The sequence below is a fragment of the Tympanuchus pallidicinctus genome, unplaced genomic scaffold (genome assembly GCF_026119805.1).
Source record: "Tympanuchus pallidicinctus isolate F22 unplaced genomic scaffold, pur_lepc_1.0 scaffold8, whole genome shotgun sequence".
NCBI classification, from domain to species: domain Eukaryota; kingdom Metazoa; phylum Chordata; class Aves; order Galliformes; family Phasianidae; genus Tympanuchus; species Tympanuchus pallidicinctus.
In genome coordinates this window covers 45,191,992-45,215,031 of record NW_026294802.1, presented here as the reverse complement: position 1 = coordinate 45,215,031, position 23,040 = coordinate 45,191,992, and the positions used below count along the sequence as shown (strand labels likewise).

At 39.1% G+C, this 23,040-nt stretch overlaps 1 protein-coding gene across 10 annotated transcripts in view; it reads right to left on the bottom strand.

Moving 5' to 3' along the window:
- Positions 1-23,040, bottom strand: part of BRD1 (bromodomain containing 1) — a 67,938-nt gene that overhangs the window by 43,033 nt on the left and 1,865 nt on the right. For 5 of the 10 annotated variants that reach the window (XR_008202803.1, XM_052668803.1, XM_052668802.1 and 2 more), the window contains 3 exons: positions 22,399-22,646; positions 19,163-19,254; positions 8,737-10,117 (listed from right to left, as the gene is read on the bottom strand). Coding sequence is in view for 9 of the 10 variants with exons in the window: in XM_052668803.1 (XP_052524763.1) it covers positions 8,737-10,103 (1,367 nt within the window). In the remaining variant the exon portion in view is untranslated. Of the gene's footprint in view, positions 1-8,736; positions 10,118-13,492; positions 13,757-14,291; positions 14,434-19,162; positions 19,255-22,394; positions 22,647-23,040 lie in introns of those variants that run through there. The other 5 variants (XM_052668800.1, XM_052668801.1, XM_052668799.1 and 2 more) reach the window with 4 other exon arrangements.

The window sequence follows — 23,040 nt, the reverse complement described above, 5'->3', positions numbered from 1 at the left end:
ACTGGTAGCACTGTTGGATTCCCCAGAAAGAAGTGAGACTTGTAGAGAAAGGTAGTTCACCTCCCAGAACTACACAAAATCCCATAGTGATTTATCTTTAGAAAAAATAGACAAGGCTCACTACATGGAACAGGTTTTTCTTTTTTTTCTCTATTGTATACATCTCTTTTGGGACTGCCAAAGAAACTAAGATTATTATTTCTGAGATCTTGCAATGATGGGAATGTAGAACACACATTTGGAAGATAATACAAGTAGTATCACCTCCTCAATCGCAACTGACCTTACATATCTCAGACAAAGTCACAGCTACAGTGATCACAGAAAAAAAGCAAAAGAGATCAGAACTGTACTTGGTGTCCATGTTTCTTAAATAAAAGGGAATTTGCTAACACGAAATGCCCAAAAAACCTTGTGAAATGGACCGTGTTAAATACTAAACATTATCCTTTCTAAATATTTCAACAACTAACACAACTATGCTAAACTCAGAGCAGAACCAGTGGTGCTTCCATGACACTCGGTATGTTAGGTAATAGGAGTGCTCAGTTTCAAGCTGGTAAAACTGACAGTAACAATACATGAACTGACAGTCCCAGACCAGCCATTTTCCTCAAGCAACTCTGACCACTGCAGCCTTTTGGATGCTCTGAGACCACCAGGCATACTCTTTGTACTCCTCACATTCCAAAACTAGGTATAAGAACATTCTTCAGAACTGCTGTGTTGGTGCCACAGACAAATGGGAAAGCTGATATAGTGCCCCAGTCCCATTTGTATCCAACTGAAAAGCACTGCCACGTGCAGTACAAACACAATGGAAAAGCAGCCTACAATGCCCCGCTTATCTTCAAAAAGAGAGAGGTACTTTTTCAGTGGAAGCTTTCCAACACCAGCTTTCGAAGCCTGAAACTATAGTCTGAGGGTAAATTACAGCGTTAATTACAACACGCTTACAAAAACAACAAAAGGATCAAAAGGATCAGAAGAGAAAACTTTCATTTTGAAAATGTCAGACAGACTAAATTTATGTAAATTAAATTGAAAGTTAATACGCAGTGTCTTCAGCCAGATCTTTCATTTTAATCTATTGCTCTATGCTAATCTGCCAACAGTGGTGCTCAATGAACTGGTCAAAGAGGAATAGGTTGTGAACAGTAAAATTCAGTTCTGTGTTTCTTCTTTTTTTTGTCTTTTTTTTTCCTTAAGCTAAATACCTAATATATTTTTCTCCAACCCAAGAAATTTGCTGCTGTCATACTAGCAAAGTCATAGCTTCCTCCTTCCTACTCACAACTGCCTTCCTCTCCTAGTTTCAGCTACATGTCACTGTGGCAGCTATGACAGTTACAAGAGTGAAAACAGCATCTTTGGTGACTAACCATGCAGCAGTTTCACACAGGAAAACTGCTGCTTTTCTATGAATCATCTCCAACAGCTCTGCAGACCACACTTGCTTTCTAACATCATAGAGTATTAAGTATTCTAATATCTTATGACTTCTACAGCATCTCTCTGTCCTCAAGTTTTAAAAATATAAATCAGAGAGAAAATTTCCACACTAAAGCTAAGCACGTTATTTTTCCAGTATTACTAAAGTAACTCCAGCCAAAGTCTTCACATAAGAATCAGTAAGAACAAACACCCACTAAAACCAATCATTTTTAATAGTATTTTACTATCTGGCCCGTGAGCCTCCAGTTTCGTCAACCTGTAATTTTGTATCTTCCTTTACCAATCATGGCTGTATTAAAGCTACATACAAAAGACCAGCATAAAACTGTACTTAGGATCACCAAAATGCCAATCAGTATACCCAAGGACAATAAAATGAAATCCCAGTTTGCTGAGGAAATAAAATACCCCTATTTTCAAATACAAATACTGCAGATGTGTTTTTAAAAGTTGTCACAACAAAACACAAGAACTCTAAATTGAATAAATTGTTACTGAGGAGACTCAATATCAAGAGGAGTTTAACTTTTAAATCTTGCTCAGTGAAGTTTTGCAGAACACAGTGAGACTCACGGGAAGCAGAGGGGAAAAAAAGACAACTACAGATGGTAACAGTGATTGCACTGACACTAATTGGAAGAGAATTAGCAGAAAAACAAAGTAAAAAAAGCTACAGAAGTTTCTATTTTGGGAGTTGGAATGAATTCTGGGGACTTGCCAACTATTCCTCCTAGCTCTGTACATGAAATCTTCAGCTTCTAGAGATGCACCAAAGCTTTATGTTTTAAAAATCTACCTAATAGATTTGTCCTGTACAATCTCTTTTTCAGATTCTCAGAAGATCTAATAATACAGATTTTATTCACTGGTACACCTTCTGAAGTCTCAAAGTGTCTTCAGGTTACTGGACAGAACATGAAGGAAACACTTTTCCATGCTTCTGAAGATTACGAAACTGAGCACCTGTATCTCTACTTGCACAAGCAGCTGCGAAAAGTTTCTCCGGACAAGAAAGTAGAGTGCTGAACTTAAGCGTTAAGAAAATCTACATAAATTCTGGCCAATTCCTGATTAGTTATAACCAGCTACTTAGTTCCTATCGTAACAGTTAACTTTGTCACCTTTCAAACTTTTGGATAACAAAATGAACAAAATTAACTAACTAAAACAAAACCCAGCAGTAAGAGCAGCAACAAAACGCTGCCTCTAAGGAAAACTTCCTTAGTGCTCTCAGTAAATCACATGCATATACTTTCACCACTTCCTATACAAATAACTTATGTAGTCATAACTTTTCAAGCGTTAAAAATATTTTTCTGTACTTTTTTTCTTGTATCTGTCACAACCATACTATATATGAGTTTGAACTATTATCTGAAAAGCTAAATTCCCATTAAAGTACTAACCTAAAGAATCAAGTAAAACTACCTTTTATCTGTAATAAGAGAAAACTTAATTTACTAATTCTTGTGCATTCTGTAGCTTGGGTTACTGAATAAAAAAAATTACAGGAAATCATTCTTCAAACAGTTCCTACTGAAATTCTTATTTTTGTACAGTACTTAAAAGATGCATCACTTCTCCTAACTGCCACAAAAACAAAGTTCATACAATTGGTGAAACACAGAAGAATTGAAGGGGGAAAAAAAAAAAACCAAACCAAAAAAACCACCACTTAAAATGTTTTGAAGTTTTACTACTGTTAAATTCAGGTAATGAATTTTAAATCCTCCTAACCGTAAATCAAATACTCGGAGGATCACAGGATGCTAACCATGCACCTGAACAAAATGTCTAACATATTTTAATTTCTATTTTAATCTTCACTGTTCTGCATATGTGAAATAAAGACAAAAAAGAAGGAAATTACATCTATTGATTTTTCCTCTATCCCCCCTGCAAAAAGAAAGTACTTAAATATGAGACATCCTTTCCAACATAAGGACGAGGAGGGGGAGCGAGGGCTGCCTCTCAGAAATCAGTCACATCTGATTTTTATTGTCAGATACACAAGTTACCTTATTTTTTTTAATGAAAACTTACTTTTACAACCTATTAAAGTCTTATTTACTTACACACATGTACTGATTGTTACTAGTAGAGCAACCAAAGTCAAAATTAACTGACTTGAACACAAGCTCTAAAGCCACTGTACCTTTTATCATCATTATTGTTGGTTTTAAATAGCACCGAGGCAAAGCTAGGAATCATTCTTCTACTCTTTTTCTGGTTTGGGTAGAATTATGTTTTTAGTGAAGAAAAAAAGTAGGCTGACTTCAAAAGATGGTTTCTAGATGTATCAGAAAAGGTTCTGATTTGATCAGTCCTACAAAAATCATCGGTGAAGTGAATGACTGCTTACATCCTCTTCTGCTTTACAACCAGGTGGTTCCACCATCTAATTATTAGGTACAACGATAAGGTGACATCGTGTTCTCCTGTAATTAAAGTATTTCCACATCATTGTGTGAAAACACACATACACGTATATTCAAGTATAAATAGCTAATAGATATCTGGACTTACATGGCTTCAGTTGTGTAACACTGAGCCTCAAAATATTACTCAATGCTTTTTCTAATGTTCAACTTCAAGTAGTATTTCTTATTCTGGTCCCCGTGCTTAGAAACTTTTAGAAGGCAGAGAAAATCACTGCTCTAAAACCCAGAAACTCATACACCACATAAATGATTAAGCAGCAACATCCATGAATACAAACTGACAGTGTCTCAAACTCTTTCCTAAATGTTCCCTTCTGGTTATGCTGTGTTTCACCACTCTCCCTTCAGTTATTTTTCTGGTCCATATTTCATTGTAGAGGCCACGAAGATTCCTGTGACTAGTATACCATGACAGCATTACGTTGTTATGAAATTCTAGTGGATAAATTATGAAACAATAACAACAACAACAACAAAATTGTTTCTGCATTGATATAGCATTTCAAGTGCTTTCTTAATTTCAGGCACTACATATACATCATGTAGAAACAGAAACTAAAAATGAAAGTATCTGCTTCCAGTTAACAAAATACCTACATAAATATTACAAAGGATCTCAGTGCGTGTTTCCAAAATACTGAAGATTAAGTATTTTATTTACTTTTCCCTCAGGTATATGCCCACAAAATTCTAGTTATACAACATTTTTTCAAGGACACAAATACTAATACTGACTTTGTTTTGCATAAAACAGTCACATCTTGGACACCTCTTTAACAGCACAAGATCAAGAGACTACACCAAAATTATGGTATTTGTACCACAGAATCAAGCACTGAAGAATAAGAGAAACACTGTAATGTTTGCTGTGAAAAACTGTAACTTATTCACAGGGTAAAGCAACTATTATAAAGGACAAAGATAGCCAACAACAGAGGAACAATTCACAAGAAAAGGAGTACAGAGCCAGCATTGGGCAACTCAAACATAAAGCAAGACTTCGATTGTCAACTCAACTGTATCACTATTTCCTACTTTGGAAGTTTTAAGACCTGAAATATAAAGAAAACACTTTTCATACTTAATTAGAAGAAAAAAAAAAAAAGACTCAAATATTTATACAACTACGTGCAATTCAACCACCACATACCATCCAATGAATATGAGCCCTGCACACATTCGGTGCAAAACCAATCTGCCACTGCTTCCAGACTGATCAGCTGGTGGCCGCAGGAGGCCCTGCACTCTGACTACTGTGTCAGTGTGCCAAGTACTGACCATACAGCATAACTGACAATTCAATACTTCATATTTAAAGAAGCATTGAATAGAATCTCTGAGTGAAGAAGGAGAACACTTACACAGCCAAGAAGGCCAGATGCAAATCATATCCACCCAGGAAATTTCCCCTGGTTTACTCCAAGTGCTAAGCAACTTACTGAGCAGAAAGCAATGAATTCACCTTAACACTCTAACATGACACACCACATCTCTGGAAGCAGACACCCAAGTACAGACATCCTGAAAAACTGAGGTACAATAAATGGATGCACAGAAATAAAGAAGTGGAAGCAAACATTCATCTCCTACTATTAATTATATAATTTGACAGCAAACAGTTTCAAGCACGATATTTGCTAAGAAACAATGGTAACTGGAAAGAATACAGGTCTCAAAGCCACTCACAGGAGAATCTAAGGAACAGAGAAGTAGATACAGAAATTCATGAGTTACAAAAAAATTGTGTAGAAATGATGATACTGTTTTACAACATTATTTTTAACGTATCTTAAAATGAATACAGGCATTTCAGAGAACAGAATTACTAAAATGGTGTTAGTAAAATGTTCATTTTTTGACATACATTCCTTATACATATAAGGAAACAAAATATATTCCTACTGCATTCAAATAAACACAAATGGCAAGAGGAGTTTCTCCAAGCAGGTATGTTCAAATTAGCATTTATGTAGTACTGCAGCTACCATCTCTAAAAACCAGCCATGGACACATGTAGTGTAGGTATTAATGAAGAAGAAAGTAAACCAAACCAAACACCTCCCCGGGCATTTCCTCAGTCTTCACAGATGTAAAGAACAAGGTTCATTTCAATTTTTTTAAGGAAAAAGAAAAAGCACCAGTGTTTACAGTTGGAGCATATGCGTTTCTTCTCTAAATGTGAATAGTTCAGTTGCTCTTCTTGAAAGTTTTCTGGAAAGGCAAATCACATTCCAACTCCAAGGAAAGAGAACAAAAATCCATGTATTTAAGAATAGATTAAAGGTACAATTTAAATGAAGACAGATGCAAAATGTTCCACATAATTCATTATTAGTATGAATTAGTATTAACTATTCCACATCAAAAACACAGCTTTTCTAAACAACAAAAAAAGAACAAAAAATTGGACGACTGAGGGTTGGGAAAAGAAAACTTTACCTTCTCATGTGCCCATTTCTATTTCGCTTTTAATTTAGATATTAGTTTTCTAGGACTAAGTTTATTCTTATCAAAAGGAATATTTAAGAGTCTTCTTGCATGACGACAATAAAATTTATAACAACGTTAAAAACTAAAGCAGTTCTAAACTATGGGTGGGGTTTTTTTTTGTTTTACATTTATGATATAAAGTAGCATTAAAATGTATTATCTCAACAAATATCCATGTATGCAGTAACATGAATCTGAACATACACGGAATCTCTCAGCAGAAAGAAATCTAGAAATCAACCGTCTTTGTATACCTGTTCCTGGCAACCAAAAACACTGTTAAAAAATTCTGATGATGGCATCCTTTCCGTGTCAGGGTCTGACTTTAACAAAAGTTATCTGTGGGAAGAATTGCCAAAGCTACAATTAAGAATACACATTCCAATTCTCAACTCTCATTTAATCCATGTTTTTTCTTTTGGCAAGTAGACATAAATACAAATCAATCAGGATGGTCTTCATTCAGTTAAAGGCAAATCATTTCTATAAACTTTCTCCCAGGGACAACAGTATTAGTTCCAACAACAATACCTATTGCTAACTGTCAACTTAAGCCCTTCACTGGCACATCACTTAAGAAAAATAATTCAATGTTACCAAGTAAGCCACGACACAGAACAGTGCAATCATCTGATAATGTGATCACACGGGAGCGAAAGGCTGACAAAATTAGTCAGTAAGTACCTACATACATCAGTAATTCTTATTACAGGAAAGGACTGCCATCTCAAAGCACTGTTTAGATTAATTTAACTAGTTTTTAAAAGTTCACTACCTGACACTTGGCAGCCACCTTTCAAAAAGCATGGTTTATTCATAGTATCTTAAGAGCCTCACACATGATTAACCCGCACATGGAACTGGTGCCTCTACTGAGAAACTTTTTATGTACTATGTATTAAATTCAGTAAGAACTTAATTCAAGGGTTAAACAAATATAATGCTGTAGTAGATGCTGAAAACAAAACAAATAATAAAGACAAACTTGGTTTTAGTCCCAATAGTCCAATTTAACGCTTCTCAGCACATTATGTTTGAAACGCTCAGCAGAGCCAAAACCTTGTTTTTCTAACCCAGAGCTTTATTCCATTGCTCAAATCCCATAAATATATATTTCCACTGCTGAAATGCATTATAACTCAGTTTAAGTGACAGAAATCTGAAGTGAGACAACACTGCTCTTTCAAACTACAATGTAGCTAATTTAACCAAAATTCATTTAAAAAATCTTTAACTCCTGAAATAAAAAGCATTCCAAAGCCACCATTATTTTCCAATTCTGTTAATTACATATGAAAACAGACTTTATAACATCCCTGCTTTTTCATTCAAGCATCACTTCACTAGCCTCACCAGATCTAGAGCCATCTGCCAGCCCCCTGATCATCACTGCTAAAATATAAAAATATGGCATGTTAAATGTAAAGGGCATCCTTCAGCTTCAATGTTTACATCTTGCACTTAAGTAACAGCTTCTGCGAAAACTGTGATACGCTAATAAAAGAATCAGCAGAAGTTCTTACAAAGGATAAATTCATAAGCAAACACATGGTGTTAAGATTAGAACTCTTTTGCACACACATTAGTTTTTGTTCAATGAGAAAAACTGTACCAATGTTATGGGACTACAGATCTGCTAGCATAATTGTGTGGGAGAGAACATTCATGTTGGGTTACACAACTGAGACTGCATTAGCTGAAGTATGATGGGTACCAAATTCACACAACTCTTCATAAACGCTACTGCATTTGCAAAAAGTAAAAGAAGATATAGGAAAAACTTCCTGAGAAATTATTTTGTAACACAAGGAAAATACCTGTTGGAAGACTTTTTGTACCTGCATAGATCATACAGTACATGCTTATATTTAAGTTAGACGAACTAAAAACAGTATAAAAATCCTATACATGCAAACCTGTTTTTCATTTTGGAACTCTTTAGTTAGGAATAGAAGTTCAGATTACCAGCTTGTAAAACAGTTAACTTTGAGCCTGGCTTTTTAAAATAAAGGTCAAGTACATATGCTATTTTGAATTCTGTGGTTAATTTTCAAAAGTACAGCAGACAACAAGAGAACAAACAACATGATTTGGTCTGACCAAAAAAAAAAAAAAGAAAAAGAAAAAGAAAAAGACAGGACTCTTACTAACTCCTCTAAAGAAGTTATGACATTTTTAACATATTACTGCTGAAGTGCAACATACATAATTTACATTAATCTTCTGAGCATGATCTTTAAGACATAACAGAAACGGACAAAAAACTTTTAAGCCTCCATCTAAAAGCAACAGCATAAAATTAAACAGATAAATTAAGTAAAGCTTTCTCTAACTTGGATGGTTTGCTTACCTCTGGGGGGGAATATAAGGAGCAGATACGGTTGGCATAACTGTACAGGGTTCAACAACTGTTTTCTTGGCTTTTTTTGTCTTTTTTCTGACTTTTGATGTAGACCTAGCAGTTCTGACTGATCCCTCCTTTCTACAAACACCGTTTTTGATTTCAGCTTCTCCATAAATATTTAGAGGTCTCCGTATGCAACCTGGCGGAGTATGTACATCACAGTAGGCAGTCTTTTTTACAGAGAACGTTGTCCCACTGCCAGTCAGTTCTTTCACAGGTTCCATTTTCATATACAGACCAGCCTTTTGAGCACATGTCACATGGAATGCAGTGTAGCAGTTTGCTTTGTGGCACTGGATGCAGGCACCAACACCTTTCTGTTTACAGAGGTAGCACGTTAACTTCCATCTGGCTGGGGGAATGTTCCTGACACCGTCAATTGGCTCAATAAAAACTGTATTGGCAAATCCAACCTCTGGAATCCACAAAGCACACACAACATGTCCCCAACGATCATCATCAGTCTTTTTAAAGGCACCTCCCTTGTTTGGGCACAGCACACAGTCTACAGGCCGAGAACGGGACTGCAGACAGTGTCTGCAGAGCCATTGGCCCTCGGGTATATATGGCACCCCATAGCATTCCTGATGTACTGCTAAATTACACATATCACAAAACAGGATTACATTGCTGTTCTGACATTCACCATCCATGCATATACAACATACCGCGTCTTCATCAATTAAAGACTGATGATCACCCTGTTTTTGGTTCTCACAATAGGACTCTTTCTCAAACCTATCCATGAGGAATTCAAACATGTTCTGGGAAACAACCGACACTCCATCGCTTTTCCGCTTTTCGTTAATTATTTCTAACCACGCATAATCTTCCTCATCCATGTCATACTCGACTTCATTATCAAGTTCTTCTGCTGACTTCTCAATGAACTTATAATAAACCGGAGGTCTCCGAGGAGCTGAAGGGGGACTGTACTCAACAATCCGTACTTTTGGTTCTGGAAGAGGAGCTGTTGTAGCAGGTATGCCATGTGAGCTAGGAAGAGCTTCATTTTTCTTTTTCACTTTGTTGTTTTTATGCCGTTTGCTTCTTAGACAAACTGGTGGTCTTTCACTATTTTCCTTATTGCTGTTGCATTCACTCATTTCCTGGGCTGTAAGATCATCTTCTAATATAATCTCTAAAGGATCAAAGATACTGATCCTATGTAGGCGACCTTCAATTTCTATTTCAACCATTCTTTGAGCTTGAGCGTACGTCAAGGTTTCTCGTGTAGGGGAGTGCTTAATACTGCATGGGGAAGAGGAATGCCTTGTTGCCGATACTCGATGACATCTTCCTTTCCTCCTCATTTGGTAATGTTTCCCTAAAACGAGAGTAACAATTAAAATTATAAACTCTGAAAATTTATGTAAGATTAGTTTTTTTTATAGCAAGAAGGAACTTCAGTTCTGTGGCCCCCAAATGACCTGTCCAGCCTTTCGGAAAAGGAAATAAAATAAAATATAAAAGACCCGGCTTATCTAAGCAAGCACAGCTATACACAGTACATAATATAAAAGTGCTTCAGAAGAGCTAACTGTAACAACTCTTGATAAGACAATAATAAAAAATGCTAAGATAAAAATGATAACTGTTACACTGTAGGAAAATCTTTAATACAGTATTAAAGTATAATACACTATAATACACTGCGTATGTGCAGTTTTTCTCAACAGCCTGAAATTTTTTTCCTCCAGATCTCACCTCCAAAAGAACTGACATAATTCTGGAAGAAAAGTAAGTCTTCCCTACAACTTTATCCCATGCAATTCGAAAATCATAACAACAACTCCTTGATTACCCCCATTCTCATAGATAGAAAAACATGCACACCTCCAAAGTTGACAAAGCTTTTCTAAACTAAAATTCTTTTGAGTCTACAGTTCTTTACCTAATTACATATCCACAGAAACGATTTCTGTATTTAAGAATTACAACATCTACATATCCAGAAAGTTATAATCAATGTACATTTTATTATTTTATTTAACTCCCACGTTAGTAAGCTGAATCCCATTCAGTGTCAAAACTTTCAAATATAGTGATATGCACAGAATGACAAGAACAGAATTCAGCTCATAATAAAAACATTGTGAAATATGGACCACAGTTAGGAAATACTCAACTTGTAAAGAAAATTTGATTTGTACTGAAAACATACAAAATGTGCAGCTGTGTGTGCATGTACACAGATACACACCCTCATCCCTCAACTCATTCTCATAGTTTTCCTCATAGTAAGAAGAGTAGGCAAATAAATTCCAGTCTTTCAATCAAAATCCAAGCTCTTTATACAATTAAATTGACAAAGCGTTCTAGTTTCAAGACACCTATTGGAGTAAGGTCAGCCTCTGTTACACTCACCATACCAAAAAACCTAGCTAGTTTCCTCCCTATGAAACACCGTAACTAGGACAGGAATTCAATTTGATTACAAAGATCCTAACTGAGAGCTTCCATGCTTACACCCTTTCAGACATTTCTTTTTCTATGAAGTTTGAAAAAATATTACAGAACTATTAATTTCAAGCCTACAAGGTTCTTCTATCTTTTTCCTTTTCTCTCTCTGATAAATCAGTAATAAAAAAACCATTGATTTTTAATTAACTGCTTAAACTATTATTACAGCCTCACCATTTTAATTCTTGTCAATCAGAAATTCTGCACTTCATTCTTCTATTAGTTAAAATAATTCTACTCACATTAACATGTCAAAAGAGCTCAAAGCATGATTATTGTCAGAGCAGTATAATTACTTCACGAAGAAAACAGCAAAGATCAGAATGGTTGACACGCAAAATACTTTTTTTTTTGTCAGTCTGTGATGCCACTTTCAACAAGTCTACTCTCGTAGTGCTGAAGGAACTTCTTTTAATGGAGGGCAAGGTAATGCAGGCAGCTAGCATTAAAAGTAGCCCTTCAGAGAGTCTTATCTGCTCTCAAACCAATCTTCTTTTCCCAAGAAGAAATTTAAAAAATGAATCTATGCTCCCTGCTATTCACGTGTGAGTTAAGTACCTTCCTCACAGATCTGACTTCTGTATATGTATCTCCTAATTCTCAGTACTTACTTTTACAGCATGAGCTCAAAAGCCAGTGCTTAATCATCACGTTTTTTCTTATCATTTTTATAAACAAGAGATTAATAAAAAAAGATTCTACCACCTCTTCAAACAAGCATGAAAGAAATAATAGCTTACTTCTGTTCAAAAACATAAGTTAGATTGTTTTTTAACTGCAGAAAAAGTTTAATCCGCTAACACTATTATACAAGGTTCAAAAACCAGAAACAACAGTTTATCTGAAATTAGAAGTTAGTTTCCACAGTTTCACAACAGATGTTGTAATGCAGAGGGGAAAGATAACAGTGATTCGCATTTGTTTATCAGCATGAATGAAGATTTTTCAGCTCAAACACACTGACGTGTAAATGTACAGCAACCCACTCATGACAGTGTGGTTGCATTTTATGGCATATTTTGGTAAAGGTATCGCATTTAGCCAACAAAAAACAAACAAACCAAAAAACCCAAATAAATTTAAATTGTGTTTACCTCACATTTAACTTCAATTTTGTCCAGATGTAAAGGTGTTTTCTTTTTGAGTATCTCACCCTACAACCATGAACAGACACACAACCAGCCAAGATGTCCATGAGGGCAGTTTTGAACTAATTACTGAGAGAGATGGAAAGTAGCCTTCAGAAATGAAAATCTGTGCTTGTTTGCCCACATTTAATTATCAAGCCTAGCCCAGAAGTAAGGGAAGGAGTGGAAAACTAGATTTCCATGCTCTCTGCCTCTCCTTGAAATTCTTAAGCACGACTGCAAGAAGGCAAAAAGAATAGGAAGAAAATATTTTAAAGCACATTCTTGCTTAGGATTACTGTCATAAATGTCAAACTGTATGAATCAGAATGCTAAAAAAAATGATTGAGCCATCATCTAAGCATCTTCCTTGTAATACTTGTCTATAAATAAAACTAAATCACAAAGCAGATGATAATTTCCTGGGAGTACGGATACCACACAAACTGTAACAGAGCAAACACAGAATTGGAACCAGTAGTAATCTGGCTTGATTTCATAAAAACTTAAGCATTAATAACTTCATGTCCCAGAAGCCAAAGAAGTGGCAGCTTTTTATCTTTCATCCTCCCCCAAAGAAAAGTATCAGCAAGTGTCCTATGAATATTCTGAAGGATGACTGCATTTCTGCATATAGAATTCATGATCAGCAATTACTTTGCTTTTCCTTGTTAATTAGCAGACACCTTTCTTCCGTCTCCAACATCCTGCAGGCGTCTCCAACATCCTGCAGGCCCGCAGGAATGAAGACCATGCATAGAAGTTTGAAGAATGCTGGACTATGACATCAGCTCCATTCTATACTGACGATATCACACCTTCAGCAAAAGGAGGCGATTCTTGTTAGCACTTTTCGGCCTTTCAGAACACCACAGATCAAACAGGGAAGTTTGCAGCTCCCTTCTCAGTGCTCCATCAGCTGCTTGGGCAGAGGCACAACCGGCACTGCCCCTCACCAACAAGAGTGCACGCAGACAGCTGTCTGTGCAGAATGCATACCAGGAGGCCAACATATTTTTTATTAAGACGCAAGAGAGCTAAAGCCAACAGGAAAAGTACAACAGCACACAGTTCTGATCACAAATTCCTGTCACAATTTCTGTCCCAGTTACCTTCCTCCTCTTCAAAACAATTGCCTCGGGTCCCCGCATCCCCTGCTCAAAGGAAAAGGGAATGCCGCTCTCAATAGACACTTTCATGCAGACGATTATAAAGAGAAAGACACAGGAATGCTCTTTAGTCCCAGACAATGAGGCCGGACAGGCAAACACCGCTTGCTGCATACGGGAAAGCCACCACCCAGGGCAGAGCGGCAGGACAGCAGCACTGCCCTCAGGGGAACACAAAGAATTAGCGTCCGCGGCGGCTCGGCTCGGCTCGGGGAACGCAGCGCGGGCCGCGCGCCTCCCGTATCCCGCCCGCCGTCCCGCCACAGCCGCAACTGCCCGGCCCTGCCCGCCCCACAGCCAACCCGCGCGGGGCTGCCCACGCCCACGATCCGCCCCCGCCGGCTCCTGCGCGAGCACTTCCTGCCCACGCCCAGGGAGCCCGCAGCGCGCACACACCCCTCCGCCCGATGGTTCCTGCCTGGCCCCGGCGTTCCCCCCTCCCGGCCCCCGGGAGGATGGTTCCTGCCCGGGCCCATCATCTCAGCCCTTCCCAACAGTCGCCTCCCTCCCCTCCGCGAAAATACTCGGCCCACAATATGGCGGCTGACAAAACAGCTCCAGCGGCGCCTCCCCCAGAGCGCCGCGCTCCGCTTCCCCCCGCGCCGCCTCGCCCACGGCCGCTCGTCCTCCGCACCGTCCCCCCGCGCCGAGCCCGGCCTCGCCGCCCGTTCTCCCTTTCCCCTCCCGCCTCCGGACCGACCGGCCGGCTCGGCCGCCACGCCGCCCGCCCGGCTTCACTCACGTTGTGGGAGCCGCGGAGCGCGGCTGACAGACCTCCCGCTCCGCCTCTGCGCCCGACGCTGCGGCCGGTCTAATGGCGGCGGTCCCGCCGGCGCTGCTGCCGCCTGCTCCCGCGTCCGGCGGTCGCGGGCGGGCGAGCGGGCGCTGAAGGGGCCGCGCTGCCCGCGGCGGCGGGTACCCGGCGCTGGGTATGGGGCTGCTGCCGCCGCCGGGCACAGCGCATTCGTGAGGCGCGGCGCAGGTCGCGGTCCGGCTGCGGGCTCGGCGCTCGGCTCCCCGGGCTCGGCAGCTCCCCTCCCCCCTCGGCACAAACAATGCGGCTTCACCACAGCGCTGCGCCGACGGGGGGGGGAGGGAGAGGGAAGGGACGTGAGGGCGCCAGGCACCGCCCAGCCCCGCCGCTGCCGCCGCCGCTGCTGCCACCAGGCGGGGCCTGTGCCGCCGCTCCCCCCGTCCCCGCCCCTCCATGGCGGAGCGCAGCGCGGGGCCTGGTGGAGGCATCGGGCGGCACGGGGCGGGAAGCGGCGGCGCTGCGCCGCAGGGGACGGGTCGGCGAGGCACGGCCCGGAGCTGCGGGCAGCACTCGCGCTGGCGGCACCAGAGCGCCTCGGCGCGCGTTTAAGTATCTCAACGCAGGGGAATTTAAACGGCAGCAAACGGAGAAAAAAGGGAGAAGCAGGCAGAGGTCAGGGCTGCAAAACCAGGTCTCCGAGCTACGAGTGATCGGTATTTATTATTTCTTTGGGCAAAGTTCAAGCTAGAGCTTAGAAAATTCGTTTCAGTTTGCTCTCCCAGGGTCTCTGGGTCATACTTACTCTTTTGGGTAACGATAACAACCTTACATTTTGGCCGAGCACAGTTGTGTCAGCTGTAGTTCTCCCTGCAAAGGCTGCCCTTTCTTATTATGTATCGTTTTTAGGAAAGACATTATAGCCCTATTGGATATGTGAAGGATTTTCCTGTGGGTGTCGATAGGACAGCTGCACCCACGCACTCAAAGAACCCCTTTTGAGCCAGCCAGGCTAGGACCAGCACTAATGTTTCATAGAACGGGTCCTGTATGCAGTAGGAACGAAAGCAGCAAAGAATGGGTACGGTCTTTGCTGCCCCTCTGTAGCGACCATCACTTCAGAACAACCTTCCAATTCTTTCTCACCCTGTTTCTACCACTGCTGTTTGCCTGCTCCCAGCAGCAGTCACTCTAACAGTAAATTTGTGCCTAAAAGATCAGAAATAGATACACCTATCATTACTTAGTTGTGGAAAGTCAATCAATATCCAGAGAGCTTAAGTCACTTATTTCAGAAAATTCTGTACAACAGGTAGCATCAGTAGCTTCCAACTCATTTTCCTTATCAGGTACCATCCACTGGGCTGATTTCTAGCAAAGCAGGAGCTTACAATAGCCAACATTTGAGTGTTGCACTCAACCTAGATAAAGTTTTTACAATCAAACTGACTCAGCAATCTCAATTTCTCAAAAAAAATACATAAAGATTGGATAAACTGTATAGGTCATCTGGTTGTGTGCTGCTTTTAAGGAATTGCTCTCTGGTTTTATCACTTATATGACCAAGCATACCATCAGTCTCAGAAATTTTACAGCAGATCAGTTGAAATGAATGAAGTTGCACTGGAATTCAGCCTGCAATAGTAAATAGGAAGCAGCACTCTAAATCGTGTATGTTAGTGCATGGTCTAGTTGTAAAAAATAACTAGAAATGATAAATACTGTCACGAAGCTAATAATAAGTATAATAAAACTCCATCTATGATAGAAAACATGTTTTTTTCCATCTTTTAAGTGATAATCCATGTGTATCTGTCCTGCAGCTGTACAAATGCTTTACAACTGGAGACAAGCTTTCCACAGAGCTTGATGGCATCCATACTCTTCCCATGTCTGATGGATGCATAAGTCAGTCTGGCACTCTTCCAGCTTCTTTTTTCTGCCAGGTATATTACAGCATTCCATAGCTGCACAGCCCTTCAGTAAGACAGCGCTCCATATATGTATTTGTTCCATTTAACTATCTTTTTGCTGTCTGATCTTATGCTTTATTCTCCAGCATTCTACTTATGTGACTTTCTTGAGATTCATCTTCCAGCTCTCCCTGCCCTGTACGTAGGGCATGTTTGGTAACCATGATGTGTCATGTCTGAAACTTCATGCTGATAAAACCAGGAAGCAGCACTTCCAAAATCATTTCATTATAGAGGCAACATCATTGATTGCCATAACCTATTGACCAAGGAGTTATACCACAGCCTGAATCGATCAGAATGATGTGTTACAGTGCCAGGACCTGATCTCCTATCTCCAGATCTGAAATGGGAGTCTTCTAATTTACTTTAGCATAATACAGAAAGGCCTCCAGGATCCTTAGATTCTCTGCAGTTTCAAAAGACTGCTGAACTTCATTTCCTGGTGCCTGTGCTGAAGATGGTGACTCCACTTCAAATTAATAACTTACGGGCAGGGTTCATCGCTGCTCTTGATACCCTCGATTATCCTCAGGAATGAGTGAGGTATAAGGACTTCTCCTACAGACCACCTAGGCTCTGACACAGAATGCACATAATCTTGATACACTGCTTCACAGCAACAGCACAAAGATCCTAACAGGCCTGACATGAACCACCTCTCACTGACGTTGTAGCCTACCAGATCAGGATCCTCAACGTTAGATACCAGTAGGTTAGCTCATTCTTTCAAAATGCAACAGTGCATGGTATTATCTGGTATATTTGACAAGACCTGAACACGCACTTCCATAATCTCAAAGATTTGTTTCCTTGCCTATTTCATCTCACTAGTGAGATGTAGCGCCTCAAAATAGTACTCATTCCATTTTTGGAAAAGGAGGCAACAACTCTAATGGGATGCCGCATAATTTCAAGCAAAAAGAAAAAGTTCAGAGAGCAGCAGAGACCCTCACAGTTTTGGTGGGTTTTTTTTGGCACTAGCTCAGTGAGTGTGTGGTTTTGATCCCACTTCATCACAATCTTCACACCCTTGCTTGGCAGCATCAAGTTTTGATTCAAGTTGCCAATACTGACTCACTCTGCAAGAAAGATCTTTATAGATGGGATATCTCCTGCTTACCAGTTTTCACCTGTGCTTGTTAACAAATTCTCAAGAGAAATACTTGAAAGGATGAAAGAATCACATAAACATTAAGGCTGCTCATCCGCTTTGGAATCCTCTTCCCTTGCAGAATGAAGTTTTGAGACGTTGCTACACAGCTCAAGTATATCACCTGCAGAGTAACATCTTTGTTCCAGATTAAAAGAGACCAACTTGCTGCTGCACTTAAATTTTGGCAGTGCTACTATTCTTCACTCGTGGAACTCTACTCTATTCTCCTCTCCCTGTATGAACAGCAGGCTGCCAAAATGAAAAGAAAGAGCCGGATCCCACTCCATACATTCTTTTGAACCTGCAAGAATCTTGAAATACAGGTTTTGGACTGCCATAACATACATTTGTGGGTCTTCATCCTATCATGACAATTCTGCCTAACCTTTCTAAGACTTGCAACAGCTCTGAACAATTCTGCAAACTAGACAATCCACAAAAAGTGGCTTCCCTACTGTGTGGTTTACTTCTTCACACTCACCAATGCATAATTAATATTCTCCCTGGAATACTGTCTAGTAATATACAACGTTACTATGGTTCCTCACATCCTGCAGGGACATCCTTTTCCATTTCACTTACCTCATCAGTTGTGCACTGACAGATTACTCAAGGAGCATGACTGTGCAGGGCCAGATGTTCTCAAGAGAAAGGTTGTTCCCAAACCTCATAAGCCAGGATAGCATGCACTGTGGATAGGATGCTCAACCCTACTGGGTTCAACACATTACAGCAACAAGCTGAGAAACCCACATTTGCCCTCAGTCTATGAAGTGGTATAGTTTCCCTGCATCTGTTAGCTGATCCTTGGGAACTACTCAACTGAAAGACAAATCCATGTACCCTATGTACCACTGATCCATCCGCTAGATATCATCAATACTTTGGCAGAAAGACTTATTTCTGTTTTGTACAAGATTGAGTGGGATTTATGGTCAAAAGCCCTAGCTGACAATTCCAAAATAAGAATGAAACTTTTTAGCTTTGAATATGGAAGAGAAGTCTAGAGCCTTTTTACCACTAGAGGATTAATGAATATCTTCTTTGTTCTTTGGCTAAGCAGCAGCATGCCTTTTCCTTTTTAATTCTTCTGGACATGTTTTGACAAAGGGTTAAGATGAAATAATATAGGTGTTCATCTACATTCACTAACTTCTATAGAAACAAAGTTTGTTTTGTTTCTTCTGGCCGCACAAACGTTCTATATGCATCATCCTTCTCTTCCCTGTAAAGAAAGTGGTTCTTTATAAAATTGATAAGGTGACCCTTTATTTCTCCAGAATAGTTCAAGGTGATCCAAAACAACAGCCTTCTCTGAGATGAGTTTCAAAACAGACTGCACTCTCTGTCAGTGCCTCTTGCGGTACTGATAAAGACTGAGCCCTTTTATCATCTGAGTTCCACCAGAACTCAAGCTACATCACTGCTCGCTAATAGCTCTGTAACTTGCATCTACTAAGCAGTCCTGTGGAATGTTATCTATAGATAGTACTGAAGACCATTTGACAGAGTGGTCTTTAAGCTGTACAGCTGCTATGCAAAGGCCCTTACCTTATTTCATTTAAGCATTTGGATGAACTACAGCTTGGAGTCGCCTACAGAAAGGTTTGTAGCCTGTCACTTGCAACCAGAACAATATGTTAAACAATTCTTGGAGAGGCAGAATTGACAGGGAAACCTAATTTCTTCCTTCTTTATCCTTCTTCTGTCTTGACTCCTTTAACACCACATACCTTTGAGATTTTGCAGTTATACAGATCTCTGCAAAATGTGCTCATAACATTTGTATGATGGAAGGAAGATGGGGCTTGAACTCCTGCAGACACTGCAAAGATGGGAAAAAAGAAAAAAAACAGTATTAAGATATATATATATTTTAAATATATTTATATATATATTAATATATTTAATATATATATATATTAAAGCTTATATATGTTACACTTCAGAAAAACATAAATCAGTAATTTATTTTCACAAAATGCTGCACTAAAAGCACAGGGCTAACCCATTTGCTTATCTGAAGGTTGTCTGAAGAGCAGAACAGCAATGTGTTTAATGAAGAGGATACCACACATGCATCCTTTGTGAATCAGGACTTATAACCACAGAACTTGCATCCACCACATTGTTGAAATTTCAGGATTTTTTTGAGGTAAGATTGAGAAGCAGATCAGGGAGAAGAAAATCTGAAATCTATGTTGCTTTTTTAAAGCTGATTATTTTTAAAAAATAAATAAAAACAAAACACAAAAATCCCAACCCTTTGAGTAAAATTCTTCGCACTCATTTATAATGATACTGTTATTTACAAAAGAGCAGACTGAGCTATATACAAGGAAATAATGCTACCCCATCTCTCATCATTGTCACTCCAGCATTAATTATTCAACTCGTGGTATTTAACATTTGGCACCTTCGATATATTCTGTACAGTAGCTTTACCTGCAAAAGTTTTTTGGGAAATTATCCTTGCCAAACGGTAACTGCCATCCTAATAACCCTTCATAAACAGGTGAATGATTTTCTCATTAGCCCCCTGAACTACCTCACTCCACAACCAGATGAGCACAATTTATGCAAATGTATATCAAAAAGCAGCCACAGAGATTTAAAAGAAAAAAAAAAAAGAGTGCTCTGCCAAAGAAGACTTGACACAATATATTTCTCATACCAATCATCATTTTTGATGCTTGTTCTCCTCATCAGGTTTGGGTTTTGGAAGATTTTTCATTTAACATACATTTGAATGAATTTAAGCAAGCACAGACCACGTAAACATCATGACTACACACATATTCTTAATTTCTCACAACCCTTTTCTACTCCCTGTTCCTCTCCTGTATCCTGGATTCAGCCTTTATTCAAAGAAAGAAAGAAATCTTGCTCACTGCCTTCATCAAGTCTGATAACTCAGAAACTTAATTTAATACATCTCAGAGTTACTTTATTTCTAATTTCTTACTGTCAGTATCAAAACTCTTAACATGTAACAAAGCACAAATTCTGAGCACTCTTCCAAGTTAGGTCACTCACAAAGGTAAACTACCAAGAAAGAATCCAGTGTTAATACTGAGTTAATACTGCAGCTCTTATATAATTAAATTAGAATTCAATCAGAAATGAGACAAATCCAGTCTTAATTAGTTTACTACCTCTTCCTCATTCATTCTGGAAGACAGACCTGGTCTGCACATGATTAAGATGATACGCAGTGGAAGAAGCATTGCTGTGAATCCCTAGTCATTTACTTCTGAAGTAATCCCAAAATAGATGGGCTCATTCAGAATTAAAGCCCTGTCTTCTCACCTACATGGGGAAGGGCTACAAAGCAAGGCAACATCAAAATCCAGGGAAGAAAAAATGAAATGAAAAAAGTCAGTCATGACTCAATACATGATATGCATGCAAACACAAACAAGAAAACCAGGAGTACCTCATTGCTTCAGGAAAAAAAAAAAAAAAAAAAAAAAAAAAAAGAAAAGAAAAAGAATCCAAAGAAAGATATGCCATGTTCAAAAAAAATTGATACTTGTATGTATCAGATAACAAGTAAGCAGTATTGAGCAGGTTTTCTTTGCCTTGTCTCAGACCTGGCTACCTTGGCCAGTGCCTGATGCATCTCTCTATTATTCATAGATATCTTCCAAAATCACATATATACAAATCAGTATATATAGTATGGCTTCATATAAGAGAGAATCTTAAGATGCAAAAAACAAAAGAAAACAAACCAAAAAAACCACCGACACAAAAAAAAAAAACAAAACACAAAACCAAAAACCCATGCCACAAAAGTAGGGTCTTCAACTGGAATATTCCTGATGGATGCATTCCAGCATCATCCTCACCCCACACAAAGGCCAAGCACAAATAAGTCCTCTGAATATCCTGTCATAGTACAACTCCTTGCCAAAATTACACACTTACACTGCTGATGTGCCATTAATACAAGATGATATAGAGATTAGCCAGATGTTTATAACAAATTAGGTAATTAACAGGAAAGCACAAAGGCATCATGGTTTTGACAGTGCATATTGCTTTATGTTGCACACAACCACTGTGTGATCGTTCACTCTTCCTTTTCTGATCATCCAGCTTGACAGCTTGGATATGACAAGTATAGCCAAGTGCCTACTGAAGTTTATGGAGTACATATGCTAAATATATAAGCACTCTCTTATGTTAAGTGTTCTTAGAAACCATAGCCCTGCAATACCAAATTGGACTTCTGAATTTAGTACTACTGATCTTTATCTTCAGGTTTTGAGTCACCACTGTCTACACAGAGTCCTGGAAGAGGATGTAGTCTATACAAGCAAAAAAAAAAAAATTTTTTTTTTTTTAAAAGCTTGCTTTATTTAATATATTATCTCAGTGCATACAAGAGGCAGTAATTATTTGTGCTCAAGTGTGAAGAATTATGATTTAATATGGTTTTTGTCTTAATGATTTCACATGGAAAATGCAATATAAGTTGTTTATGATGAAATTAAAGGCTTGAGTGATTTGGATATTAAATAAGCTTATCAGAGCAATTTTAGAGATAAATTCTGCTAAAACAAGGTAACACCAGCAAAATGCTTACTGCTCCCAACACTGGCATAATGTTGTGCTGGCATATTGGTAGTGTCTCCAGTAGTAAACAAATTCAGGAAGACAGAACTACATCAATGTTATCATTGCACTATCAATGTTTTCACTATCATGGATGAAAAACTCAAGAGTAGCTCAGTGGCTGGAGAGACTCTGGAACCACAGAACACAAAGCTCTGTTTGCAGCAACAGAATCTCTACAATCGTCTCATAACTTCTAACAGGATATTGACAGAGAAACAGATACATTTAAGGAATATTCATGTTCTGTCACAGTAGAAGATGACATTAAGCTGTCGTGGAGCTGCCAAACAGTTTTAGGCTTTTATTATGGCCTCCCTGGTATCGACAATGACAGTTACTTACTTACTGTTACTGCAGTGACATTTCCTTGTTTTCTGAACCTGTAACACCCATCCTCTGGAGAATCCACACAATTTCTTTGGGAGCATGATCTCTGATTCACAACATTCCACAAAACACAACAGGGAGCTAGGTATTCTGCAGTTTACTCCACCGACTGAGAAATGAATTTCAGATATTCATTTAATATCAGATCACTTTTAATTCACGTTGGCTTAAGTTAGAAGTGCAAATAAAGGCATTTATTCACAAAACCTGAAACAGAAAATTTTATAAAATAGAGGTAGGAAAATACTTTGAGGTTAAATAAGAATTTTAGTTACTTACTGTCAAGATGCCTTGCACAGACTTTTATAATATCCACCTTGTTAACGGATTACCCTTTTTTTTTTTTCCCCTGCATATTTACACCTGACTGAATGCTTTGCGGAGAATCTGCAGCCTCAGACTAGCACTTCAGCACTGCTGCAACACCCACCACAAGCAGGCAGTATGGAGCCTGCCCCAGGAACTGCAGTCGCTTTCTTTCTTTGCAATCATGTCATCAGATCACCATCATCTCTTTGTTTTATTCTTAGGATTTTCTTAGGATATTCTTAGGATTTAAAGAAATTATCAACTTTCATAAATTTCAACTTCCATTAACTCT